This window comes from Acomys minous (assembly GCF_964271855.1).
Source record: "Acomys minous genome assembly, chromosome: 6".
Classification (NCBI taxonomy): domain Eukaryota; kingdom Metazoa; phylum Chordata; class Mammalia; order Rodentia; family Muridae; genus Acomys; species Acomys minous.
Window position 1 is genome coordinate 118,536,409 of NC_140487.1, and position 21,988 is coordinate 118,558,396.

The following is a 21,988-nucleotide window of genomic DNA, read 5'->3' on the forward strand; positions in this document are numbered from 1 at the left end:
CTCAGGGCTGGCTGGTGGGGAGGCAGGCTGGGCATTTATAGGCACAAGGAGACGGGGGTGAGGCTAAAGTCTGGGGACAAACCTGTCCCGACAAGGCCTTTCTCTGACCTTGGTAATTACTGTTTAATTTGGGCAGGTGAGTGGTTGGCTAGGAGCACGGAGTTTCCAAGGCGGCGTGGATTCACTCGGCCTCCAGGTTATGATGCAGTAAACTCCAGGGCTGCCGTCTGCCTTTGTAGATGACTGCGACTCAGTGTGTATATTTTTTCTACTTAATTTTTTTTTATGTAAAGATGATTTTATGTATATGAGTGTTCGCCTACGTGTGTATCTGTACCGGTGCTGGAGGAGGCCACAAGAAGACATCAGATCTCCTGGAACTGGAGTTACAGATAGTTCTGCGCTGCGTTGGGGGTGCTCAGAATCAAACCTGGATCCTCTGCAAAAAGCAGCAAACGCTTTTAACCCCTGAGCCGTCTCCCTGGTTCCATTTTCTGTTGATTTTTTTTTTTTAAAGAAATAAAAGCATTCTCTTGGGCTCCTCGAGGCACCAGGGCTTTGGGACCGCCCAAGTGTCTTTAAGTGTGCTTATGAGCAGCCATTTCTCATGAGCATCTGGCTGGGTGGGCAGGGGCCACTCTGGCACTCTGATCCCTGACTCTGGCACAGGGAGTGACTGGGCAGAGGATGCCATTAGCCCTGGCCTACACTGTGGTGGTCTGACTCACTTTCCAGTCATGACAATAAAGACTACAAAAGCTGTCATAGGGAGCTTGTGGGTCTCTGTGGGGTGGGGGAGGGGCGGGAGTGTAGATTTCCTGTGACTGTAGGGCAGGGCTATATTTAGTTCTTTGTTTATAGATGTGTGTTTTATTTGAGTGTGCATCACTGGCACACACACACGCTATATACATGAATTAATATTTAATATAATTAACATATGTTAATTAATTAATATATAATATAATTAACATAGGAGTTAACTAATTACCCCATGACTCATTAAAGACCTGCTATGTGTTTGCCCTGTGTGCAGGAGGGAGCTCCCTGATGCCCAGGGTGATGTGTTTCCTGGAGAGATGACCCTGGCTGGAGCTCTGTAGGGGGGTGAGTTCCATTCTAGGCGGGAACTGGATGGGAGTTGGGTGGGTTGCAGCTGATCCCAAGTTCAGATCACCACAAACCTCCACTCTAGCCCACCATATCTCTCATTTCAAGAGCCCACGGCGTGGCTCTCAGGACCAGGTGCTGATGGAGAAGTCCACACAAAAGATGTGCATGTGGGGGGGGGTGGGGGTGTTTTGTGGCCAGTTGATGTCCCATGGCCTCCACAGAAGCCATGCTAAGGTTTCAGGGGAGGAGCTGAGAGCCTGAGAAAGGGACAGGTGCTGGTGACAAGGGACTAGATTTTCTGGCTGCTTCAACAAGACTTGCTGGCAGGGGCTGCCTTTAGAGTGAGGCTCACTAAATGGGGAGGCTGAAGAGCTGGTGAGGTTTTGCCTCAAATACCATAGAGAAGAACCGTGGCCCGAGTTTGGGGGTTCATGGAAGACCTTCAGACCAGTGAGGGAGGGTGGTAAGCTTAATAGGAGGAGGGTGATGAGTGTGGGGCCAGCCTGGTCTACACAGAGATTTCCAGGCCAGCCAAGGCTACATGGTAAGACGTTGCACCTTAAAAAAAAAAAAAGTCCCTCTGTTCTTCCGGAGGTCCTGAGTTCAATTCCTAGCAACCACATGGTGGCTCATGACCATCTATAATGAGATCTGATGCCCTCTTCTGGTGTGCAGGTGTACATGCAGGCAGAGCACTGTGCTGGGATTAAAGGCATGCACTACCACACCCAGCTTCAGGCTTTCTTTCTTTCTTTCTTTCTTTTTTTTTTAAAAAAATGATTTATTTATTTAGTATACCGTGTTCTGCCTGCACATACTCCTGCAGGCCAGAAGAGGGCACCAGATCTCATTATAGATGGTTGTGGTTGCTGGAAATTGAACTCAGGACCTTTGGAAGAGCAGACAGTGCTCTTAATCTCTGAGCCATCTCTCCAGCCCCAGGCTTTCTTCCTTAGGGAAAGAAATTGACATTTGTTTTCCATCCAGGAAGCTGCGAATGCATGTGTTAATACCTGGCAACTTTGCTACTCTGTAAAGCCATCCCTCTTCAAATCGAATCCCCCAGACTGACTCCTAAACACTGGTTCTCACTCGATCGAACCCATTTTTGTGGAAAAGGTCACAGGTGATTTCCGAGAGACGTACTTTGCAAAGGAGTTTCCATGTAGCCATGCCTAAAGCTTTGTTGTGGTGATTGTCACGTGGAAAGTTTTCCCAAAAGTTTTTACTGTGTTTAAATAGGCGAAAAATAAATCCGTTGGCATCAGACTTCAGAAGTTTTGACCCAGAGCCGGCTAGGTTGAGCTGACTGGAATTTCATTCCTTACCCTGCCCAGATCATTTTTGCTGCTGGCAAAAAGATACTGAAAGGAGATGTCTGGCCTAAAATGTTGTTAGTTGTGGGTGGTAGTGTGTCAGACATTTGGTTAGCATGTGAGGAGTGGTGTACCCCAAGACATATGCCCCCCAGAACATGGCGCTCTTTCAGGCAGGTTTGTGAAAAAAAAAACAAGCCCAAGGTATAGTAGGGCCACCTGATGCTGCAGTTCCACTCATGGCCACACAGGGGCAGCAGCACCCAGACAAATCAGAAACTTCCCCACTTGGCTTAGGCTTGTAACCGCAAGTCTACAAAGACCTGGAGACCCCAGTGCAGTCCGGCAGATGGAAGCTGGGATGCTATGGGCCCCACACAGGCTGGTCCCACCACTGCAGCCACTCCACCACTCCAGGGACATTGAGGATGGTGGGTACGCTCACTGACTCTGAACCTCTGTAATCCTAACAGCTGTTATGGTTTTAGACTGGGTCTTGCAGTGTAGCCCAGGCCAACCAGGCTTGAATTCTCCCTCCTGCCCCTGGACAGCTGGGGTGACAGATGTGCACCACATCTGTTCTGGCCCTCATTTTGACAGCCCCGCTTTCTGTGTAATCTCAAGGCAGATGACCCTATGATGGACGCACAGGCTGTGGCCTAGCCACCATGGGCAGAATCCTGCTGCCCCAGGTGGTCCGTGTACCTTCAGGTCCGTCCTATTTTTAATCTTTGGAAGGAATTAAAAAAACAGCACCCCTCACTGAAAAGGCACTGTTTTAAGGACGAAACGAGCTTAATATATATGTAGTGTTTACACCGGTGTTTTACAGGTGCTAAGGGACTAACCTTTCTGTCAGGAGAGTTCTCCTCCTGAGACTCCTGACGTGACTGCCCAGATCCAGCGACTTTGTCCCATCCCCTGCCCTCTTCAGTTAGTCATCAAAAACCACACACACATAAGAATATAGAATTTTATATCATTTTAGTTAAAAAAAATAATTGTACCACCGAATGAAGAAGTAGCTTTTTTTTTTTCCTTTTGGGGAGGGGAGTAGGAGATGGTGAGGGAGAACAAAAAAAATAAAATAAAATGCAAAAAGCCAAAAGTAAAGGGAATTTATATTCATCTGTATAAACATATCCACTAAAGGCAAACGCAAGCCTAGGCCACGGCGGCTGAGCTGGGCTGGGCTGGGCTCGGTCCCTCCAATTCTCATAGGTCCTAAGACCAAAAAAATAAAACCTTTTCAAGCCCCACAGGGGGTTCCCAGGGGACTCGAGGCATTGTAGTAAAATAAAGAGTTATCGAGTTTTAAAAGCAGTGACACACTGAACGTTGCATAACGGCGGCCTTGGTGGCCATTCACTTACACTGGGTAACGCCACAGGTTCACAACACGGCAACAGACACACACATACACACACGCGAGCAAGTACGTGGGAGCTACAGAGGAACGGCACGGTTTCACGATGGCCTGTCTGGTGATGGGCTTGGGGGTATCCCCATGCGATCTAGGGGCGGGGGTGACAGGTAGGTGCTATCACTGGTGACAAGCCCAGGGAAGGAGAGTGTGAAAGGGGGGGGGCCCCCATGTCCTACTGCCAGTGCACACAAACACGTCAGGCACTCCCTGGGGAAAGTGACAGTTCGGCCCCTCCCCCACGGAGCCCTATCACTCACAAACCCATGGCATGCCTAGCAGAGTGTAGCCTGTGAGGTAGATTCGCACAGTGGCCTTCACCCTGCCTGGCTGGGCCCCATTTATATCAGCCTAGAGTGCCAAGGCCTCCCTGCCCCCCCCCCCCATCTCCTCACAAACATAGGAGCTCCTCCACTTCCAGCAGAGGGGGCTGATCTGAAAGCAAGAATCCTGGGGAGGACTCTCTCTTGCGCACGCGCGCTCTCTCTCTCTCTCTACTGGTCCCTACTTAGGAAGGAGCCATCAGGCCCAGGGCAGGGCGGCCTCTAGTTAAGGATAGGTGGGTGGAGAGAGTAGCTGGTTTTACAAGGCAAGGGCATGAATGGGCCAGAGCTGGGCTAGGGCAGCAGCAGGGTGGCCAGAGAACAAGAGACACAGGGACGGCCAGAGAGGATGCTGGTGGCTGGTGTCACAGCCTCAGGAACAGCGGGAGGGAGCAGGGACCGGCCCAGCCACTGGGAAGACTCCTGAAGGAGATCCGTTCACATACAGTTTAGGTTTTAGTAGTGGTCCGGGCACACAGAGAGCAGGACTTGGGCTTGTCTCCCTCAGGGTCTCATGTACCCACCCGTGACCCAAGACCGCACACGGGGCAGGGCCGGGTCTCGCTCGGCCTTGTCCCTGGCTACTTGAAGGTGGACTGCAGCTCCTTAAAGGCCGCTTTTCGCTGCTTCACTTCCTCAGCCTGCTTCCTCCTTTCCTCTTGCTCGGCTTTGATCTCTTCCTCAAATCGGCTGGACACGTTGATGGCTTGTACCTGAGGGTGAGGATGACAAGTCAAGGGTGTGGTCTCCGCGTCAGCCCCGGGGAGCTGCTTTGCCAGGGTTCCTTTCTGCCAGGGGCTCTTACCAAGAGTGGCCCTCGTGAGCCACTGTCGCCTTGCTGCCTTGGTCTCTCCATATAGAACCTGGCACACCGTAACTGACCACAGGGCCTTCTGGGGGAGGGGAGAGAGCCCAGCTGCTAACATGCTTGCCTAGCATGTGTGACGCCCTGGGTTAGGGCTGTACTTTAAAACACTGGGTAGGGGTGATGAGCTCTTGCGATCCTAGCACTGGGGAGACAGAGGCGGAAGGATCAGAAGTTCAAGGCCAGCCTGGGTTATATGAGACCATCTCAGAGAGAGACAGAGAGGACAGGAACACACACACACACACACACACACACACACACACACACACAGAGAGAGAGAGAGAGAGAGAGAGAGAGAGAGAGAGAGAGAGAGAGACACAGACAGACAGACAGATAGACAATTCATTGGCAGAAATCAGCTCTTTGGACATCAATGATATCCTGTCCTAGGTAAGACACACAGGTCCACTGGTGAACCCTGATATCTCTACCAAAGGTTGGACGAGAGAATGGAGGGGAGCAAAGGTGTCAGCTTCACATGGAAAAGAGAAATAAGGAAAGGTGGTGGGGAGGGAGAGAGGGTCCTGGGGAGGGGGAGGACTCAGGAGCCACTGAACCAAATGCTATACAAGTGCCGAAGGGGTGGAGATTGTACATGCCTCAGCTTCCTCTAGGCTAGGTCTGGCAGGGTGGGGTCTCCCTCACACCCCACAAAGTGTCAGCTGCAGCTGTCCCCTGCAGCCTCAGCAGGGACAAGGAAGGGACTGTACCAGTCCTCAGTCTAAGCCACGTCACCACACAGCGGAACCGTGCACAGTCCTCGGCTCCTCACCTTGGCCTCGAAGAAGTTCTTGGCACCCTTAACGCCCTCGGTGGAGACATCGATCTCAGAGAGGCGGGCCAGGACGTGCAAGCCACTGTCTTCCTGCAACTCCCCTGCTGCTGCCTTGCGGAAGATCAGAAGGAACTGCGGAGGGGAAGGCACAGGGCCAATGAGATACGTGGGAGCAAAGATCCCCGCCACGCCCAAGCCTCAGCTCAGATCCCTGCGCAGAAAAGCTGAATGCTCACCTGCAGGGCGGGTGCTAGGGCCGAGCTCTAGCCTCTGTCCTCCTGGTCTGTCCTGCCAGGACTCTGAGCTAAGACGTGCACCCAGCTCCCACTCATGGCTTCGGCCTGCCTCTCCTCTTACCATCCACTATCCCCACACCCCACCCCAAATCTGCACTGCATCACATTCCGAAGACCCCAGAGGGACTGTGCTCCCATTCTGCGGTATGGAGATGGCTCAGAGATGGCAAAAGGCTCAAGTTCTGGAAGGGTGGGAGTGGATATTCTCTGACCCCAAGTCACTGCCGTGGACCACTTTGACTTTCTCCCCTGGCCTCTTGTCAACACCCCCCCCCCCACACACACACACCATCTCTCTCCCCTACCTCCTTTGAGTTCCTCCCAGCTCTCTAATCTAAGGGCCAGGACTCCCTGGAGCACCCGCCTCCCCATACAGGCAACCCCATGCTGTTCGGGGGTCTAGAACCACAGCTATTTCGTTTTGAGCCTCCGTCTCTTCTGCCATTCCCTGAACAGGCTGGTCCATAGACAGCTTCTGCCTACCTAGCTACCTAGCACCATGCCTGGTCCCCTCGGCAGAACGCATCACTCTGAGCCAAGCACCACGTAATCTTGTTTCAGGTGCCTCCCCTTCGACACCCCAGGCCCTCAGAGCACACACAGCCTTTCCCACAACTCAGGTTGAGTGTGTAGAAATCATTAAAAAAAAAAAAACAACCCAGCTGAGTGTGATGGCTTACACCTCTCATTCCAGCACTTGGGAGGCTGAGGCAGGAGGACACCTGCCAAGAATGCCTGACCCAAGAATGCTCACATCCCGGAAGCCCGGGATGGGTTCTGACAAAGCACAGATAGTGGCTTCTGGAAGTAGCCGAGGATCTCTGTTTCTGATGTCACTGACATGGGCTTCCACAGGTGGCCCATGGCCAATGGCCAATGGCCATTCCCTTCGCTAACAAAGGCTACCTACCTGGTGCTCAGGTGCGGCTGGCTGGAGAGCAGCCCTGGTAATGGACTCACTCACCTCCCGGAAGCTGAGTTTGCTGTCAAAATCCTCATCCACTTCATTGATCATGCTCTTCAGCCCCAGGTGCGTCTGGGGGGCGCCCAGCTTCTCCATCATGAGCTTGAGCTCCATCAAGTCGATGAAGCCATCCCTGCCGGCATCGTACCTGTGGATGCAGACAGGCTTACAAGGATGTCCCGAGGGGGGGGACCTCATGCCTGACGACGTAGAGAGGCCACCAGCCTAAGGGGCCAGGAAGTGGTGGTCGATGCCTTCCCCTCAGAGCTGGAAGGGACCTCACCACATGCTCTGGCAGCATCCAGCGCTAGTTCTCACACAAACCCCGAGGCTTGGGGAGGGAAACCACAGCCCCCGTCTATAGTGTGGGGTGATCACGGAAGTAGCTGTTCTAGGCTGTGAGAGCCCAGTGTCTCATTTCCAGTGGTCAGAGGACAGCATGGGTGTGGAAGATGGCCTCAATATTTCTTTATTTTTAGGGTCTCACTTGAAGCCCCAGTTGTCCCCGGAAGTCACTACGTAGCCCAGGTTGGCCTCGCACTCAAATCCTCCTTTCTCTGCCTCCACACGTTGGGACTCTAGGTGTGCACCATGACGCCCCTCTCCACGTTCCGCTCCACCACTGAGCCACAGCCCTTCACGTGGGATCAGTGGTTGCTTTCACACAGCACCCTCCACACAGGGATCTTACTTTCTGCCCCAGCTTATGCCGGGTTCCGAAGCTCCTAATGGGTGCTTAGATTGTTGAGTAAGTGACTTGAGAATGAATTCTGAGCCAAGGGTCTCAGCAGCCTCTTTGGAGCACCGTGTCCAGGAGGGAGGCAGAGGCAGGGCCGTGGTTACCGCGGGGTAGTGGACCTGGGTGTGTTCAGGGAACAGGCTGTTCTCGGAGCCTGCAGGGAGTGGCGGGTGTTGGGGCAGGAGGGGCGCGGTTGGGCATAGAACCAGTTGATAACCAGGCCTCTGTTTCCGCCCTCCCTTTCTTTCCTCTGCCACCCACAGCCTGGTGGAGACAGGGATGGGTGAAAACAGGACCTAAATGTCCCTTTTCCTACAGTCACAACTCCTTGTGCTGTGTGGCCGGAGGCGGCCTCCAGCCCATATCCTAGCTGGTAAGGTGCTGCCTGCACCTGAAGCGATGGCTTTGCTTGCAAGGTCTACCACCTGGTCGTTGTCAGGGTGACACGCACCTGCTCTGACTGACTGCTGGGACACAAGCCTAGGGAGAGTGGCCTGAGGGTGACATGCAGGCTTTTCCACCTAAGGAAGTATCTTTGTGGAACCTAAGGCCTCCGGATGGCTAGGTGACAACAGTGTGACACAAAGGAGCTCAACTTCAGACACTAGTTGCCCTTCTTTGGGTTCCTCTTTGACCTCCTCTAGTTACATCCAGATGCACCTGACTTTAGTGACCCAACAGCCCCCAAAAATTGAAAACTGTCTTTGGAAGGGACCTTTATTGCTCTTTAACTTAACACTCTTAATAGCCAGAGAGGCTCAGAGAGGCTAATTGACCTGCCCAAGGTCACACAGCAATATGGAAGGAGCTGGGCTGATATCCCAGGTCTGTCAGGCTGATGAACTTACAAATCTAGTCATCTGTGTCCAACCTCCTCCTGGGCCCTGTGGCCACCTGCAGAACAGCGTCTGCCCCGGAGCGCCAAGGCGAGCATTTGTGTGAGGGGTATAAATAGTTCATGCATGAGTGAGTCAGACTTTGGAAGTAATGGAGCAGAGCAAGGAAGGGACTTGGCACCGTGTGTTCCCTACGGAGCAAGAGGGCTGGATGGGGACAGGCAGGCTAGTGGGCCCTGGGGGTGGGAGTGGGGGGACTCTAGGGGGGATTTTGAGAGGATGTGGTGGGAAGCCAGGCAGCCAGCCAGAGGGCTGTCACAGCCCAGCCTCCATCTGCAGCAGGAAGGGCCCACGAGGGGCTGGCCTTCCATAAGACAAGGCACAAGGGTGCCGCTCCTCATGTCCCTTGGGATCACAAGAGTCCCCTACTTTCTGAACGTGGATTCCAGTGAGGGTCAGAGATGGCATGCCACAGTTTTTGTGTCACATTGCCTGGGCTCCCCCGCAGCACAAGACAGGATGTGTGACCTTTAAGGGGCATCTGGTGACATCTGGACACATTTTTGGTTGTCTTGACTGGGGTGCTACTGAGCAGACACCAAGGAAACTGCCTACAGCGTCCAACACAGTCCCCTACAAGGGAACGGGCTGGTCCCATCATAGGCTCTTTTCTGAGGTTATGCTAAAATATCGTGACACAAAGCTGCTTGGAGAGAGAGAGAGAGAGAGAGAGAGAGAGAGAGAGAGAGAGAGAGAGAGAGAAAGAGAGAGTTCTTTCAACTCCCAATTCCTTGCTGCAGCCATGATGGCCAGGGGGAGTCAAGGCAGGGGCTTGAAGCAACTAGTCAGGTCAGACCCAGCACAGCAGAGTGAGCGACCCGAACTTGTGTTTGCTAGTGCTCAGCTCACCTGCTTGTCCTACTTAGCTCTAATTGTCAACCTGACACCTCGTAGAGTCATCTGAGCAGGGAATCTCAATTGAGGGTTTGCCCAGATCAGATCGGCCCGCAGGTGACCTGTGGGGGGGTTACCCGGCACCATTCCCTGGGCTAGCGGTCCTGTCCTGTTGGGAACCTAGCCGAGCACGAGCCAGGGTTAGCAAGCAGCATTCACCCACAGTTTCAGCTTCAAGTTCCCCTCCTGACTTCTCCCAGCGACTGACTATGGCATCAAAGTGCAAGCCAAATAAATCCTTTTTGTCCCCAGATTTCTTTTGGTCCACCTACTTTGCCACAGTACAGGAAGGAGAACTAAAACAAAACTCTTACATAGGGAATGGCGCTGCCCACTCTTAGGCTGGGTCTTCCCGTATCAATTAGCATAATATAATCCCCCACGGCCACACCCATAGGCCAACCTGACCTATACAACCCTCATTGAGAAGCCATTTCAGAGGGATTCTAAATTGTGTTGACAATCAAACCAACCATCACAGGTCCTAAATGCCCCCAGAGTGTGGTTGAGAGACCCAGGGGTCATGGTGCCTCTTGGTTGCTGGGAGACCTGCCTGGGTTCGTAGATGCCAAGCCCACAGCAAAGAGTCCACACCGTCAGTAGCTAGCTCTGCATGGCAGCTATCTCCACCCTAGTGAGGATGAATTGTCTTGGCAAGCAACCACTATATGCCAGGCCCTTTATTTATTTATTTTTTTGAGACAGGGTTTCTCTGTGTAGCCATGGCTATCTTGGATGCGCTTTGTAGACCAGGCTGGCCTCGAACTCACAGAGATCCACCTGCCTCTGCCTTCTGAGCGCTGCGATTAAAGGCGTGCGCCACCATGCCTGGTCCACCCTTTATTTTTATATGCTCAGCAATCACAGCAGGTCAGGGTTAGGGAGGAAGACCACTGAGGAGAGTATTAGCCCCGGGTTTGGACTCCAGTTTGGGGGCCACATGCCTCTTGTTTTTCAGGGTCCCCAACTGGTCTATGTTTCTTTCAAAGCCAGAATAACTCAGTCTAACTTGGATGTCAGGTTGCTCCGTGGATTCCCTGGTTTCTGGCAGCTCCAGGCTGGGTCAAGCTCTGCCTCAAACCGCAGTCTACATCAATCAAAGGTCAATCAATTACCAGGGCTGGGTTCCAACCCAGGCCAACTCCAGTCCCCAGGGGGACAATGCAGCGGCTGGCTACAGTTCCAAAAAAAATATCAATCACCAGGCCAGGTGACACAGAGCCAAAAGAAGCCTGGTGCAGGGTGGGAGGTGGCCCTGGAGGAGGTGACCGTTTCCCAAACCCCAACTCTGCCTCTGCTGGCTGAGTAGCCCCACTGGTCACCTGACCCCATGAACCTTACTTTCACCAATACTACCGTGCAGATCAAAGATTCGACTCTGGAAGAGAGGCAAGGATTGCGAGATGGTTCAGGCTGACTCTTAACTCAGGGCCAGACCCACAGTAGGTGCTTAATTATGACAGTAATAACCAAATATTATTGTCTGTCTTTAGATATTAATGGGTGAATGCAATTACAGATGTAAAATGGCCAGCACGCAGTGGGTGTTAATGGCATCAAGATCATGCACTGAGCACTTCACACCCTTACTATGAAAATGGCGGTAACAGTGGGATAATAAAAGCCACCTCAGAGCCTCAGAGCACTGCTGCTCCATCATGAGTGCTTGGTTCTCAGGACCCAGGTCAGCCAACTCACGCCACCTGTAACTTCAGCTCCACAGGATGTGACGCCCTCTTCTGGCCTTCCTTGGTACTACATCACATAATGCCTATATGTGTGTGTGTGTGTGTGTGTGTGTGTGTGTGTGTGTGTGTGTGTGTGTGTGTGTGTGCGCGTGTGCGCGCGCATGTATTTGGGTACATACACACAGAATGCTAAATTTAAAAACAAAAATAAAACAAAACCCTGCCGCTATGGTGGAGCTGGGCGTGATGACACCTGTCAATAATCTCAGCACTTGGAAGGCAGAGGCAGGAGGGCTGCAGTGAGTTAAACTGCAGTGATCAGCTAGGTTTACATAAGAGAGTTCAAGGCCAGCTAGGGCTGGTCTTAAAAACAAAGAAACAAACAAATCCACACTGGCTTCTCCAAGGGCTCTGGGCTTGGTGGTGCAGGCTGGAGGAGGGGCCTATGGTGCAGTGACCTGCGGGGGTGTGCTGTCAGTCTGGATAGATGGCTCTCCTCTGTAACTTACTTAGCCCCCTTCTAGGCCTGACTTGAAGACCCCGCACCTTAGGGGGCTGGCTAAGTGGAAGGAGAGAGGAGCCTCAAATTACGGCACCTTGGCTGGGGTGGCCCTCTCATCCTGCTGCCCCCCCCCCTCCTGAGCTAGAACTGAGGCTCTGGGAAGCTCAGAGGACCCAGGAGGAGACAGACTAGCCTGCCCCCTCAGGACTCATCAATATAGCCTGGCCCTGCTCGCTTATGGAGGAAAACTGGGGTTCACAGTGGAGAGTGATAAGCCCAGGGTCACACAGCAAGGTGAGAGTCTACTAGCTGGACTCTTCAAGTCTCTCTGTCTCCCTGTTTCTCCTGGGCCATTGGTGGTCCACGTTTTCAGGCATGTAGGTGGGGTAGGGGAGGTTGGGCCAATGCTCCACTTGGGGTTGGCCCAGGAAGGTCAATGTCACATCACCCAGTTCTGTTAACAAAACTTCCAGGCTTCAGCTGGCTGCTCAGCACCTTTCCCCAGCACTGGAGGGAGGCTGCTAGGAGCCTGGCATCCGGCCCACATTCCTGCCTGCCTCCCCCTGCATGGTTCTCACCAAGATGGGGCTCAGCAGCTGTTGCCCCATGCAAAAAAAAAAATCTCTCCTATCACCCTCCCTGCAGCTGCCACCCAGGCAGACCCTTGTCCTTAAGCCTGAATGTGGCGCTGTAAAGCTGCTCCCCCTCCTTATTTCTCCCCTCCCCCAGTTCTGATAATCCAGAGTCACAAGGGTGGACGGTGCCTGGCTCCAATGGCACACAGTATGGATGCCTGGCCCTGTACCCCAGGCGGGCTCCTTTTCACAAGGTTATCTTTAGTGGAGACTCTGACGGAACACCTTACCATATGCTGGCTACCGGGCAAAGTGCTCTGGGTCGGGTTCTCAGTACAGACATCCCTTTTCGACAGACAAGGAGACGGAGACAGAAAGGAAGCGCACTGGCCAAGGTCAGCGGTGACATGGGCGCAGCTGGGGTCTAATGGCAATAGAAACCACACTGTCTTGTCTCCTGCCGCCTCCAGACCCAGGGTCGGAGAGCCCCAGGGCTAGGAAGGGTAGCATGCGTTGGAGGTCACTTCAGCCAACCCTCTGTAAAGGGCCAACCTCCTAGAGCGGCTTTCCTGCCTGGTGTCTTGAATACCTCTGAGGCCAGGAGGCTCACTGGTCCCCAGGGTGGGTAACTTTTGGCTTTGGAGACATAATTTGCTCCCCCAGCCCCATCCCTGCTGTGCCGGCTGAAGCCATTGTCACAGCTGTTGCCCAAGAAAAGGAAAGGGCACAGGGAACTACAGTCTGTCTCTTCTGGCGTCCAGCCTAGGCCTGTGCTGCTGGTTCCAAGGGGCCACGGAGGGCGGGGGGTGGGGTGGGGTGGGGGAAGGACCACAGAAAGGGTGCTGGGCTAGGGGGTGGGGTGGGAGGGGGACCGACCCCCAGTCTGTGTGCTACATTATCATCACAAATATCTGTTCTCAGGATTACTAAGGAGTCAATGTAAATGTAAACTGAAAACGGCCACCACACAGTAGGTTCTTCAAACTTAGGAATGGCCACCACACAGTAGGTACTTCAAACCTATGAATGCTGTTACAATCATTCAGTGGGTGAGGTCTCCCCCCCATCCTGTGCAGGGGAGGGGTCAGTGGCCTCCTGAGCTTCAGCCTCTACATCCTGAGAAATGGGAAGGGAGCCCTGAGGGACGGGTAACTTTGGGGGGGGGGCAGCAGGGGGTGGGTGGGTGGGGGAGGTGACTTCCAACTCTGCTAGCTGTTCTGGCCAGCCCGGGCCTGCTTGCCTGTCTTCATGGAAAGTACTGGTGGGCCCTAGTAGTGACAGCTCAGCAGGGCCAGCGGGGCATGCCCCACCCCCACCGCCTGAGTCATGGGAAAAGCCAGGCACCCATCACTTCCCCTTTGGGCAGGATCTGACCTTGATCACCTGTCCTAAGCCAGGGTTTGGGGGGTGGGGGACAGTGTTGCCACACTCATAGTCCCCCTCCCCAGTTTTCCAGAGAGCCTGAGGGTTCAGTGAGAGCCCCCCCCCCCCAAAGCCAACAGCTACTTGCTTGGGGCCTGTCAAGGCTCAGGGTTGTCTTAACCTTAAGTGTGTGGTTAAGGCAGCGTGGGAGCGTCCTGACATCACTCTATTTCCCGCCCACCCTTAATAATTGCTCATGATAGTGACTATAGAGACCATTACTGAATATCTAATATAATCCAGCGAATGGTAGTTACCTCCTCTTAACTCCATTCATCTTAATCCCAAATAGCTCAGACAGACAAAATCGCCTGCCTACAGTCACCTGCCTACAGGTGTCACCCCTAAGGGAAGTGGCAGCAGAGTACAGACTGGCCCTGTACGTTTCTTTCTTTCTTTGTCTCTCTTTCAGCTGTATGAGGATTAACTTCAGGGCCTCCTGAATGCTGAGGTCTCACCAAGTTGCCCAGGCTGGTCTCGAACCCACTTTGCGGCACAAGCTGGCCTTGGATTTTTTTTTTTTTTTAAATTCTCCCTGCCTCAGCCACCTGAGCAGCTGGGATGACAGGCCAGCGCCACCAGGCTTGGGAAGCACTTGTATGCAGGGGAGGCGTGTGGAGATGCATATTCGGATCTGAGAGCTCTGAAGACCTCTACAGGCCATGAGAAGGAGGAATCAGTGTATAGAGTCAGAGCCAGGATGAAGTGACTGCCTCTGCTTTTCACCAGCCCTCCGGACATTAATCTTTCCCTACCTGTGGAGTCCTGCAGGATGCTAAGGAAGGATTAGGAAGGGAGCTGGCAGGGCTGGAGAGATGGATGGCTCAGTGGCTAAGAGCACTCGCTGCTCTTACAGAAGACATGGGTCCTATTCCCATCATGCATATAGAGGCTATCACTCTCTATAACTCCAGTTCCAGGGGCACAGACTTAAATGAAAGCAAAACACCCACATACATAAAATGATAATTAATAATAATAATAATATAATAATAATAAGTTGAAGAAGGAGGGGAAGGAGACGAGGAGGAGGAGGAGGCTGGGGCCCTGGCATCCAGAGGGTTAACGGTGACCTCATTCACCAGCTGAATGGCTGAATCTAGGTAGGGACGACTTCCTGCTCAGCACTGCTGGGCTCATCCCAGCTAGCCACACCTGCCTGGCCCTGCAGCCTCCTCTGGTTCTTGCAAAGCGGAAGTCCCCTGAGGAACACTATGGACTGCCCTTGCAAAATGGCTACCTAGTCAGCCTTGCTTTAGGGCTCCTGACCCACCTCAGGCAGGGCTGATGACCTGAACTCTCCCAGCTGAAGCCACGCCTGGACCTCAGGCAACCTGGAAGGGTGGGAAGGAGGTGGGAAGTGCGAACTCCACACACACCCCCCTCCCCCCTCCAAGGAGGGAGGGGGAGGTGACTCAGATGTGGAGGGGAAGTGGGTGGAAAAGAGAAGGGGCCCATTGTTGGGAATCTTCCCTCCCTGAGGTGTGAGGCAGCCCAGCCCCCACCAAGCTAGGCTCTGGCTTCTGCAAACAAGGATCGGACCTCTACCCCCTAGCCTCCTGGCCTAATCATGCTAGTTGCACTCCTGACCTTGGCCATGTGACTCAACCTCTTCCAGCCTTGAGGACTGTACTTGACCCCTAAGTATTACAGGTGAGTCCCCCCCTTCCCCCCCAGACTCTCTCTAGTAAGGACAGGGCCCAAGGACATCTTAAGCTGGATACCACCTACTGTGGGAACGTGAGGCCGCAGTCTTTCCTCATGGTAGAAACAGACAAGGCTTCCATTACTGGCTCTGTGGGGCCCCACAGAAGCATCCCAAAGACTCTGGGATCTACACAGGCCTTTGGCTAGAATCTGTGTGTGCGAAAACTTAGAAAGATAGATGTTGGGGTACAGGCAGCACCCTTGTTTTCTAAGACCGCCCATGACCTTAACAGTCCCCAGGCCGTACTCGTGATAGCTCTGTTTTTCAGGCTAGGTCCTATGGCCCCAGGAAGAACGGGGAGACCAGGAACCTGCCCAGAGACACCCAGCTGGGTGCCAAGGGCCTGTGTCCCAGTTTTGTGTCATTCCAGGGGCTGCTGTTTGCTCTTCTCCTTTCTTCTGCCACCTGCCTTCCACGTAATTAAGCGATAATGAATTCATTTCTCTATTTTTGTTATTTATCAAAGCAATATGAGGCTGTCAATCAGAGCGTCTGTCGGGCAAGAGGAAAAGTAGCTATGGGGCTGAATCCCTGTCATTCTGGCCCAAAGCAACGGACCGTTGCCAAACGGACAGCCTGGGAGCTGTTGGGGGTTACCTCAGTGTCGGCACTGATGACCGCCACCAGGGCCGGGGCATATGCTGAACTTGGGATGGTGATGAGAGAGTTACTAAGTAAGTACTGACTCTGTGCCAAGTACTGAGGTTAAGTACTTGAAAGCACCATCAGGAGGACAGAAGCTCAGAAAGGGTTAAATAATGTGCTCTAGGTCCACAGCCACCTAGGGATGGATGCTGTGGACCAGGAAGGGAAGCGAGAGAAGGGTAGGTGGCCAGGAAAGGGAAGCTAGCCTGCCTGATGCAAGGGGTCATGAGACTAAGTGGGCGGGGAGGAGGCTGGGCAGAGGGCTAGGGCCAGTGCTGGTGCAGGCAGGACAAGGAACTAGGGCACCTTCCTCAGATTCCACAGCAGATCCACAATTACACAGCTGCCTGCCTTCTAGGTAGGTGTTGGCTTTACAATAACCCTCCTGAGCTCTTCCTGGTCTGTTGTCGGCCCAGGGGTAGCAGTCTCTCAAATTTCGTGTGTGTGTGTGTGTGTGTGTGTGTGTGTGTGTGTGTGTCCCATGCCTTTTTTTTTTTTTGCTTTGAAAGGTTCTAGAAACAACTCTGGATGGGTGGCCAGAAAGAGGGGAGGAGGCAAGGGGAGAGGATGGATGTAGCCTGGGGTTACCAGTTGGGGTAGGGGGACAGGCTCTAAAATGTAGGGTTTCTATGTTTGATAGAAGGTGGAACTCAGCATGTGTCATTTCTAGGCCCTACCTCCAGGAAAAAACCCAGGGTCCTGAGTGGGTCACTTTTCCCTTCCGGGTCTCAGTTTTCCTGTCTGTAAAATGGGGAGATGGGCTGGAGTCAGCTGGCAGTGCGATGGATGGCAGAGGCATCTGAATGAAGAACATCAGTGCTCAAGCCCCCTTAGAAATCAGGCTGGGACATAAGTGTCTTTGAGAGTCATTGCACACAGCTGTTTCTCTTGCACAGGGGCAGGCTGAGGTCTGGGGACAACCAGTGGATGAAGAAGGAAGCCCAGCCTCCTAGCTATGGTTGCCAAGGAAAAGCCAGCTCCACTTTCCAGGGGCACCAGCTCCCCTCCTCCCTGCCCCCTACCCCCTGCTCTCAACAGAGCCCTGGCTGAGATCCTGGGACCTGCTGGGCCCCAGGAGGCAGCGGCTACTTGCACAGTGGAAGCAAAGCATGCATTTTTGTCCTCTGAGAGGCCCTTGTGGCTGCTCCCGGCCGTGATTCGGCTGGGCTGGGCTCGTTGGGCACAGTGAGGCCTTGTTTCCCTGAATACAGCATCAGCAGCTTTGTGCCCCAGCCAGGGACCCTGGCGAGTGTCACTTCCTTTCCTTGAGGTCCAGCTTGCTGGCCTCCTTCCTGCCCTGTCACCCAACCCAACACCCGAACACACAGTGCTAGAGCCAAGAGGAAGCTCTGAGGAATCCAGCACCTTCTAATCCCCACAAAAGCACCTCTGCACTAAACTGGTTCACCCAAAACAGCCAGTGCAAAATTGAGTGCAAGCACAGCAGTTCTCCCCACTGGTTCCCCAGCAGTCAAAGTGGCCTCTCCCAAGCTTCCTCTTTTGGGGGGTATCTGGGTTCCCCAAAAACACTACCATGGTTTGGGTGATAAAGACTACTACAGAAGCACAAGAAAAGGGTGGTAGATGCAGGGGTCGGGGGAGGTCAGCCATGCACACAGAAAGGGGGTGTTGGGTGTCTGTGAGGGAAACCTCTGAAGGTTAAGACCACAGCCAGCTTTTGGAGCTGCGGGTCTGAGTTCGAGGCCTGCTCCTATCACTTTGCAGCTGAAAAGTCTTGGCAAGTAACTTTATTAGTCTGGAGTTGGACTCCGTCTGCGCAAGGATGATGAAACCATCCTGGGTCGCGGGGCTGGGCTGGTGGGAGGCAGGTATGAGCTCTGTTGCCTCAGGGCTATCACCGTGCCGATCGATGACACATGTGAATACCCTCTGGACCGTCCCACAGGGCAGCCGGACCTGGAAGTCACACCCGCCCCACGTTTCAAAAGCAAGGAATGTGCATTCCTCCTTCCCTGCTCAGTCAGTGGGGACTGAAGCCGGAAGGTGTCCACCTGGCCCTGGCCCACCACGTAGAGGCTTAGGGTGGCATTCCGGCAACTGCATGGGGCTTCCAATACCCTCTTCCCCTACGTGAGGACCAGCTGTCGGGGTGGGGAGAAGTGGGAAGTGAGAAGAGACTCTCTGAGCCCTGGTTGGAGGAAATTACCCCTTCCTGGGCTTCCTGGTTGGTGTCTGGGTACGGTCAGCTGGGTGTGGCTGGGGCTATCAATCCTTTACCTGCCCACTGTTTTGCCGATTTGGGACTCCCTGTATACTCCAACCCAAAACTTACTGGTTTATTTTTTATTTTTTATTTTTTCCCCCAATCTGGGATGCACCCCAGCCTGGTACCTGTATAGTTCCTTTCTGGGAACCATAAGTGGCACGAAGTAGGGATGACTGGCATATGGAGGGGCACTTGCACCATCCCTACCCCCATGGGTACTCTCTGTCTCCCCCTCCATATTGCTTGATTTTGTGCGATGTGAATGGCTGAGCCCACACGTCTAGGGGACATCATAAGCTCTTAAGTGTACAGCTTGGAGTCCTAGGGTCTAGAGGGTAGGGGCGGGAGACCCTAGGGCAGGGCACATAGCAAAGGGCCCCATTCTGCCTCTAGAGAGTATGGGCACCAGGGACTGTGGGGGGGGGTTGGGACTGTTGGGGGGGGCGGGGAGAGGGGTTGGGATTGTTGCAGGAAGAGGCAGCCTTCTGAGAGAAAGCAGGAGAGTCACCACTGCACAGCCGCTGAGGGAAGGGGTTGGGGGGAGCAGCGAGGGTGGACCCGCACAGTGCACCGGAGGAGGAGGAGGACCGGGAGTCCGCTCTGATGATAGGGGAGTTACTTGTTTGTAGAGTGGGGACCGGGACCGAGGAGCCCTTTCCTAACAAGACCACACAGTATTAAGGAAATGGGACCTGGCCAACAGGGTGGGTGGGGAAGGGATGAAAAGGGCTGAAGAGGTTTTGCCCACAGTGAAGTAAACAGAATCACTGGTGGGGGGTGGGGGGTGGGGGGTGGGAGGTGGGGGGTGGGGGGACAGGGACGGGGGTGGGAGGTGGGGGTGGGGTGGAGGAAGTGTCCCAACCTAGAGCTGGAGGGATTAGAGCTAAGCAGAAGAAATTAAAGGACCCTAGTAAAAGGCATATGTCTGGCACGGGTGTCAAGAATGTCCCCCCCTTGAGAGGCCCTAGCAGTGGTGGCTTACTGCGGTAGAGTACGAAGATCAGGCATGAGATGGGAGAGCAAGGGAAGACACGGCCCTTTCTCAGTGTGTGTGGGTGTAGGGTGGTAGGGGCAGTAGCATTAACAGTGTGGGGGGGGCGGGGGTGGTGGGGGGGCGGGGGTGGTGGGGGGGACCGCTGGAGACCTGTGTGGGGTATCCCGAGGGTAGCATCGCTAGGAGGAGGGGTCACGCGTCAGGACCAGGGAAAGGGGGTCCCCAGATTCACTTGTGCGCTGGGGTGGTGGGTCTGGAAGCCTTGTGGCCCTCTGGAAGGGGCAGTAGAATTCCCCGCCTTAGTGAGTCGAGGTCCTGGGGGAGCCTGGCTAGGGATACTGGGGGTTCGGGCCCGAGGCCGGGTCTAAGGTGGTGAGGAACCGGGCGCGAGGGCACTCACTGTTTGAACATCTTCTCCATGTCTTTGATCTGCTTCCTGGAGAACTCCTTGAACTCGGTGTAGGGGTTGAAGACGCGGCGGCTGGGCGACTGCGGCTCACCGATGCCCTGGTTGAGGTCCGCGCGCCGCAGCAGCTTGGCGCTCAGCTCGTCGTCCGCGCTGCCCAACGCCTGGGCAGTCTCGTCGGGAGCCCCGGCCGCAGCCGCCGCCGCCCCGTTGAGCCCCGGCTGCTCCGTCGCCTCGCCGCCTTCGTCCTCCATCTGCAGCCTCCGGTTCAGCTTGCTGGCCAGCTCGTCCGTGGCCATGGTGGCCCGCGCGCTGTAGCCTCGGCCGGGCCCCTGCTCCGCGCCGCGCACCCGGCCGCGCTCTTCCTCTTCCTGACACTCCCCGCCGTCAGGCACCGCCCCGAAGGTGGGACTTAGGGGACCGCCCGCCCCTGGGCCCGCTCCCGCCGCTTGGGCCGCTCGCCCGTCCCTCTCCATCCGAGGGAGGGGGTCAAGTGCATCAGGCGCCCCAGCTTCTTCATCATCACACACCCCACGCCCAGTGAAAAACCATCAACACCCCTTTGATGACCTCTGGGTGTGGGGGTGGAGGACTGTTGAGCCCTGGGAGCCCTCTGGAAGGAACCTGGGGAGAGGAGGTGTTTCAACCCTGAGGGAGGAAAGAGGGTCTTTTTGCAGGGGGTGGCTTGTGTGTTGAGGGACTGGAGAGGGGCGCGGCCCCCAGCATCTCTTCTGGAAGGGGTTTGTGTCTCTGACACCCTGTCGGTTGCCATGGAGACCACTGATAGTGAAACACCGGGTGTTCTTGGTAAGGTTGCAGGAGTCTGAGGAAGGTGGACCCTGGCGCTGGAGTCCAGTTGAGATTTACCCCAGGGCCATAGTGGCTGGCATCTTCCAAGGGTGGAGCAGCGACTGTGAGGGAGACGGTACCCTGGCCGACTCCTCAAAGGTCGCTCCCCCTCCCCCCCCCAAAAAAAAAAGAAAACTGGGAAAGGGGAAGGGGCTCGTCCTGTTACGCGATGATTCAGCACAATAGCTGTTTGGTTTGGTTGATGCCTGGGACTCCACCTTAGAGGGATTTCAAAGAGATCTTGGTGTTGCCTCTTTGATGGGGTTCCCAGAGTGAGCCCCTCCAAAGGCTCAGGAATGGGGGCTGGGAGGGAAGAGTTCAGAGAGGATTTGTCTCTGTCATCTAGTCTGCCACTTCAAAACCCCAAAGCTGGGCTGGCGAGAAGGCTCCGTTCTCAAGAGCAGTTACGGCTCTTGCAGAGGACTGAAGATCCGTTCCTAGCATCATCCATGTAGCGGTGGGGTAGGGAATGGCAGGTCACAAAGGCCTGTAACTCCAGTTTCAGGGCATCCCAGACCCTCTTCTGGCCTCGCTATGTGCCTGCACTCATGTGCAAGAACCCCCTCCCCCACTATACATGATGAAAAAGAAAGTAAATCTTTGAGCAGGGCATTGGGGGGGGGGGGGGGAGGGATGGGTAGCCTTTAGCCCTAACACATAGGAAGCAGAGGCTGGCCACTTTCTGTGAGTTCAAAGACAGTCTGGTCTACCTCAGGAGTTCCAGGCCAGCCAGGGCTGCGTAGTGAGGCCCTGCCTCAATAAACAAACAAACTCTTCAAACTGCAAAGCTATGGTGCTCCTGGCATCAACTGTAGGGCTATTAGCCGTAATACTGATTCCCAGGCCCCACTTAGACTGACAGACCTGTCCTTTGGCACTGGGGTCCAAAAAGCTGCTTTTCACAGTACCCCCAGGGGGAAGCCTTACTCTCTGGAGTCCAGATTCTCTGGCACAGATGGGGTGTGCATTCTCTGAGATGTTAGGACAATGCTGGGGACCCAGATCCTGCCCACTCCCAGATGCCTCTGGGAAAACATGGGGAGGGCAGACTAAAGGATGATGCTGTGGAAACAGGGGAAACGGGACCGGAGAAGGTGGGCGCTGCTGGCTGCTACAGGATAACTCGCAGAGGAAGACATTCAGTCAATAGCTGTTGATGTGCCCAAAAAACATTGTGGAATTAAAAGGTATTTGAAAGAGTGAAATGGACGCAGGAAGAAATTTGTAGTTTAGAAAATGCAAAATTTTGATTCACTGTTTGTGAGGTAGTCTAATAAAGATGCTAAGCTTAAGTGACTTGGATTTCTTTTTTTTTTTTCTTTTCTTTTTTCTTTTCTCAAGACAGGGTTTCTCTGTGTAGCCATG

The 21,988-nt window shown here is 54.2% G+C and overlaps 1 protein-coding gene and 1 long non-coding RNA gene across 2 annotated transcripts; one reads left to right on the forward strand and one right to left on the reverse strand.

The window, feature by feature from the left end:
- Positions 1-3,388: 3,388 nt before the first annotated feature.
- Positions 3,389-20,169, reverse strand: EFHD2 (EF-hand domain family member D2). The gene is made up of 4 exons (XM_084784926.1): positions 19,769-20,169; positions 7,079-7,226; positions 5,816-5,950; positions 3,389-4,888 (listed from the first exon to the last, which is right to left on the reverse strand). Exons 1-4 carry the CDS (start codon positions 20,071-20,073, stop codon positions 4,757-4,759), a joined length of 720 nt encoding a protein of 239 aa, XP_084641052.1. The 5' UTR covers positions 20,074-20,169; the 3' UTR covers positions 3,389-4,756.
- Positions 16,161-17,379, forward strand: LOC311599418. Its single transcript, XR_014779886.1, has 2 exons — positions 16,161-16,505; positions 17,044-17,379. It is a non-coding gene; the product is annotated as an uncharacterized lncRNA (long non-coding RNA).
- Positions 20,170-21,988: the final 1,819 nt, after the last annotated feature.

What these genes read in the sequence shown, in the direction of transcription:
- EFHD2 (XM_084784926.1), bottom strand. Translation starts at nt 20,073, where the DNA reads ATGGCCACGGACGAGCTGGCCAGCAAGCTGAACCGGAGGCTGCAGATG. An exon ending in ATGGAGAAGATGTTCAAACA is followed by an intron (nt 7,227 to 19,768) that starts GTGAGTGCCCTC and finishes CTGCATCCACAG; the next exon opens with GTACGATGCCGGCAGGGATG. An exon ending in AGAACTTCTTCGAGGCCAAG is followed by an intron (nt 4,889 to 5,815) that starts GTGAGGAGCCGA and finishes CCTCACCCTCAG; the next exon opens with GTACAAGCCATCAACGTGTC.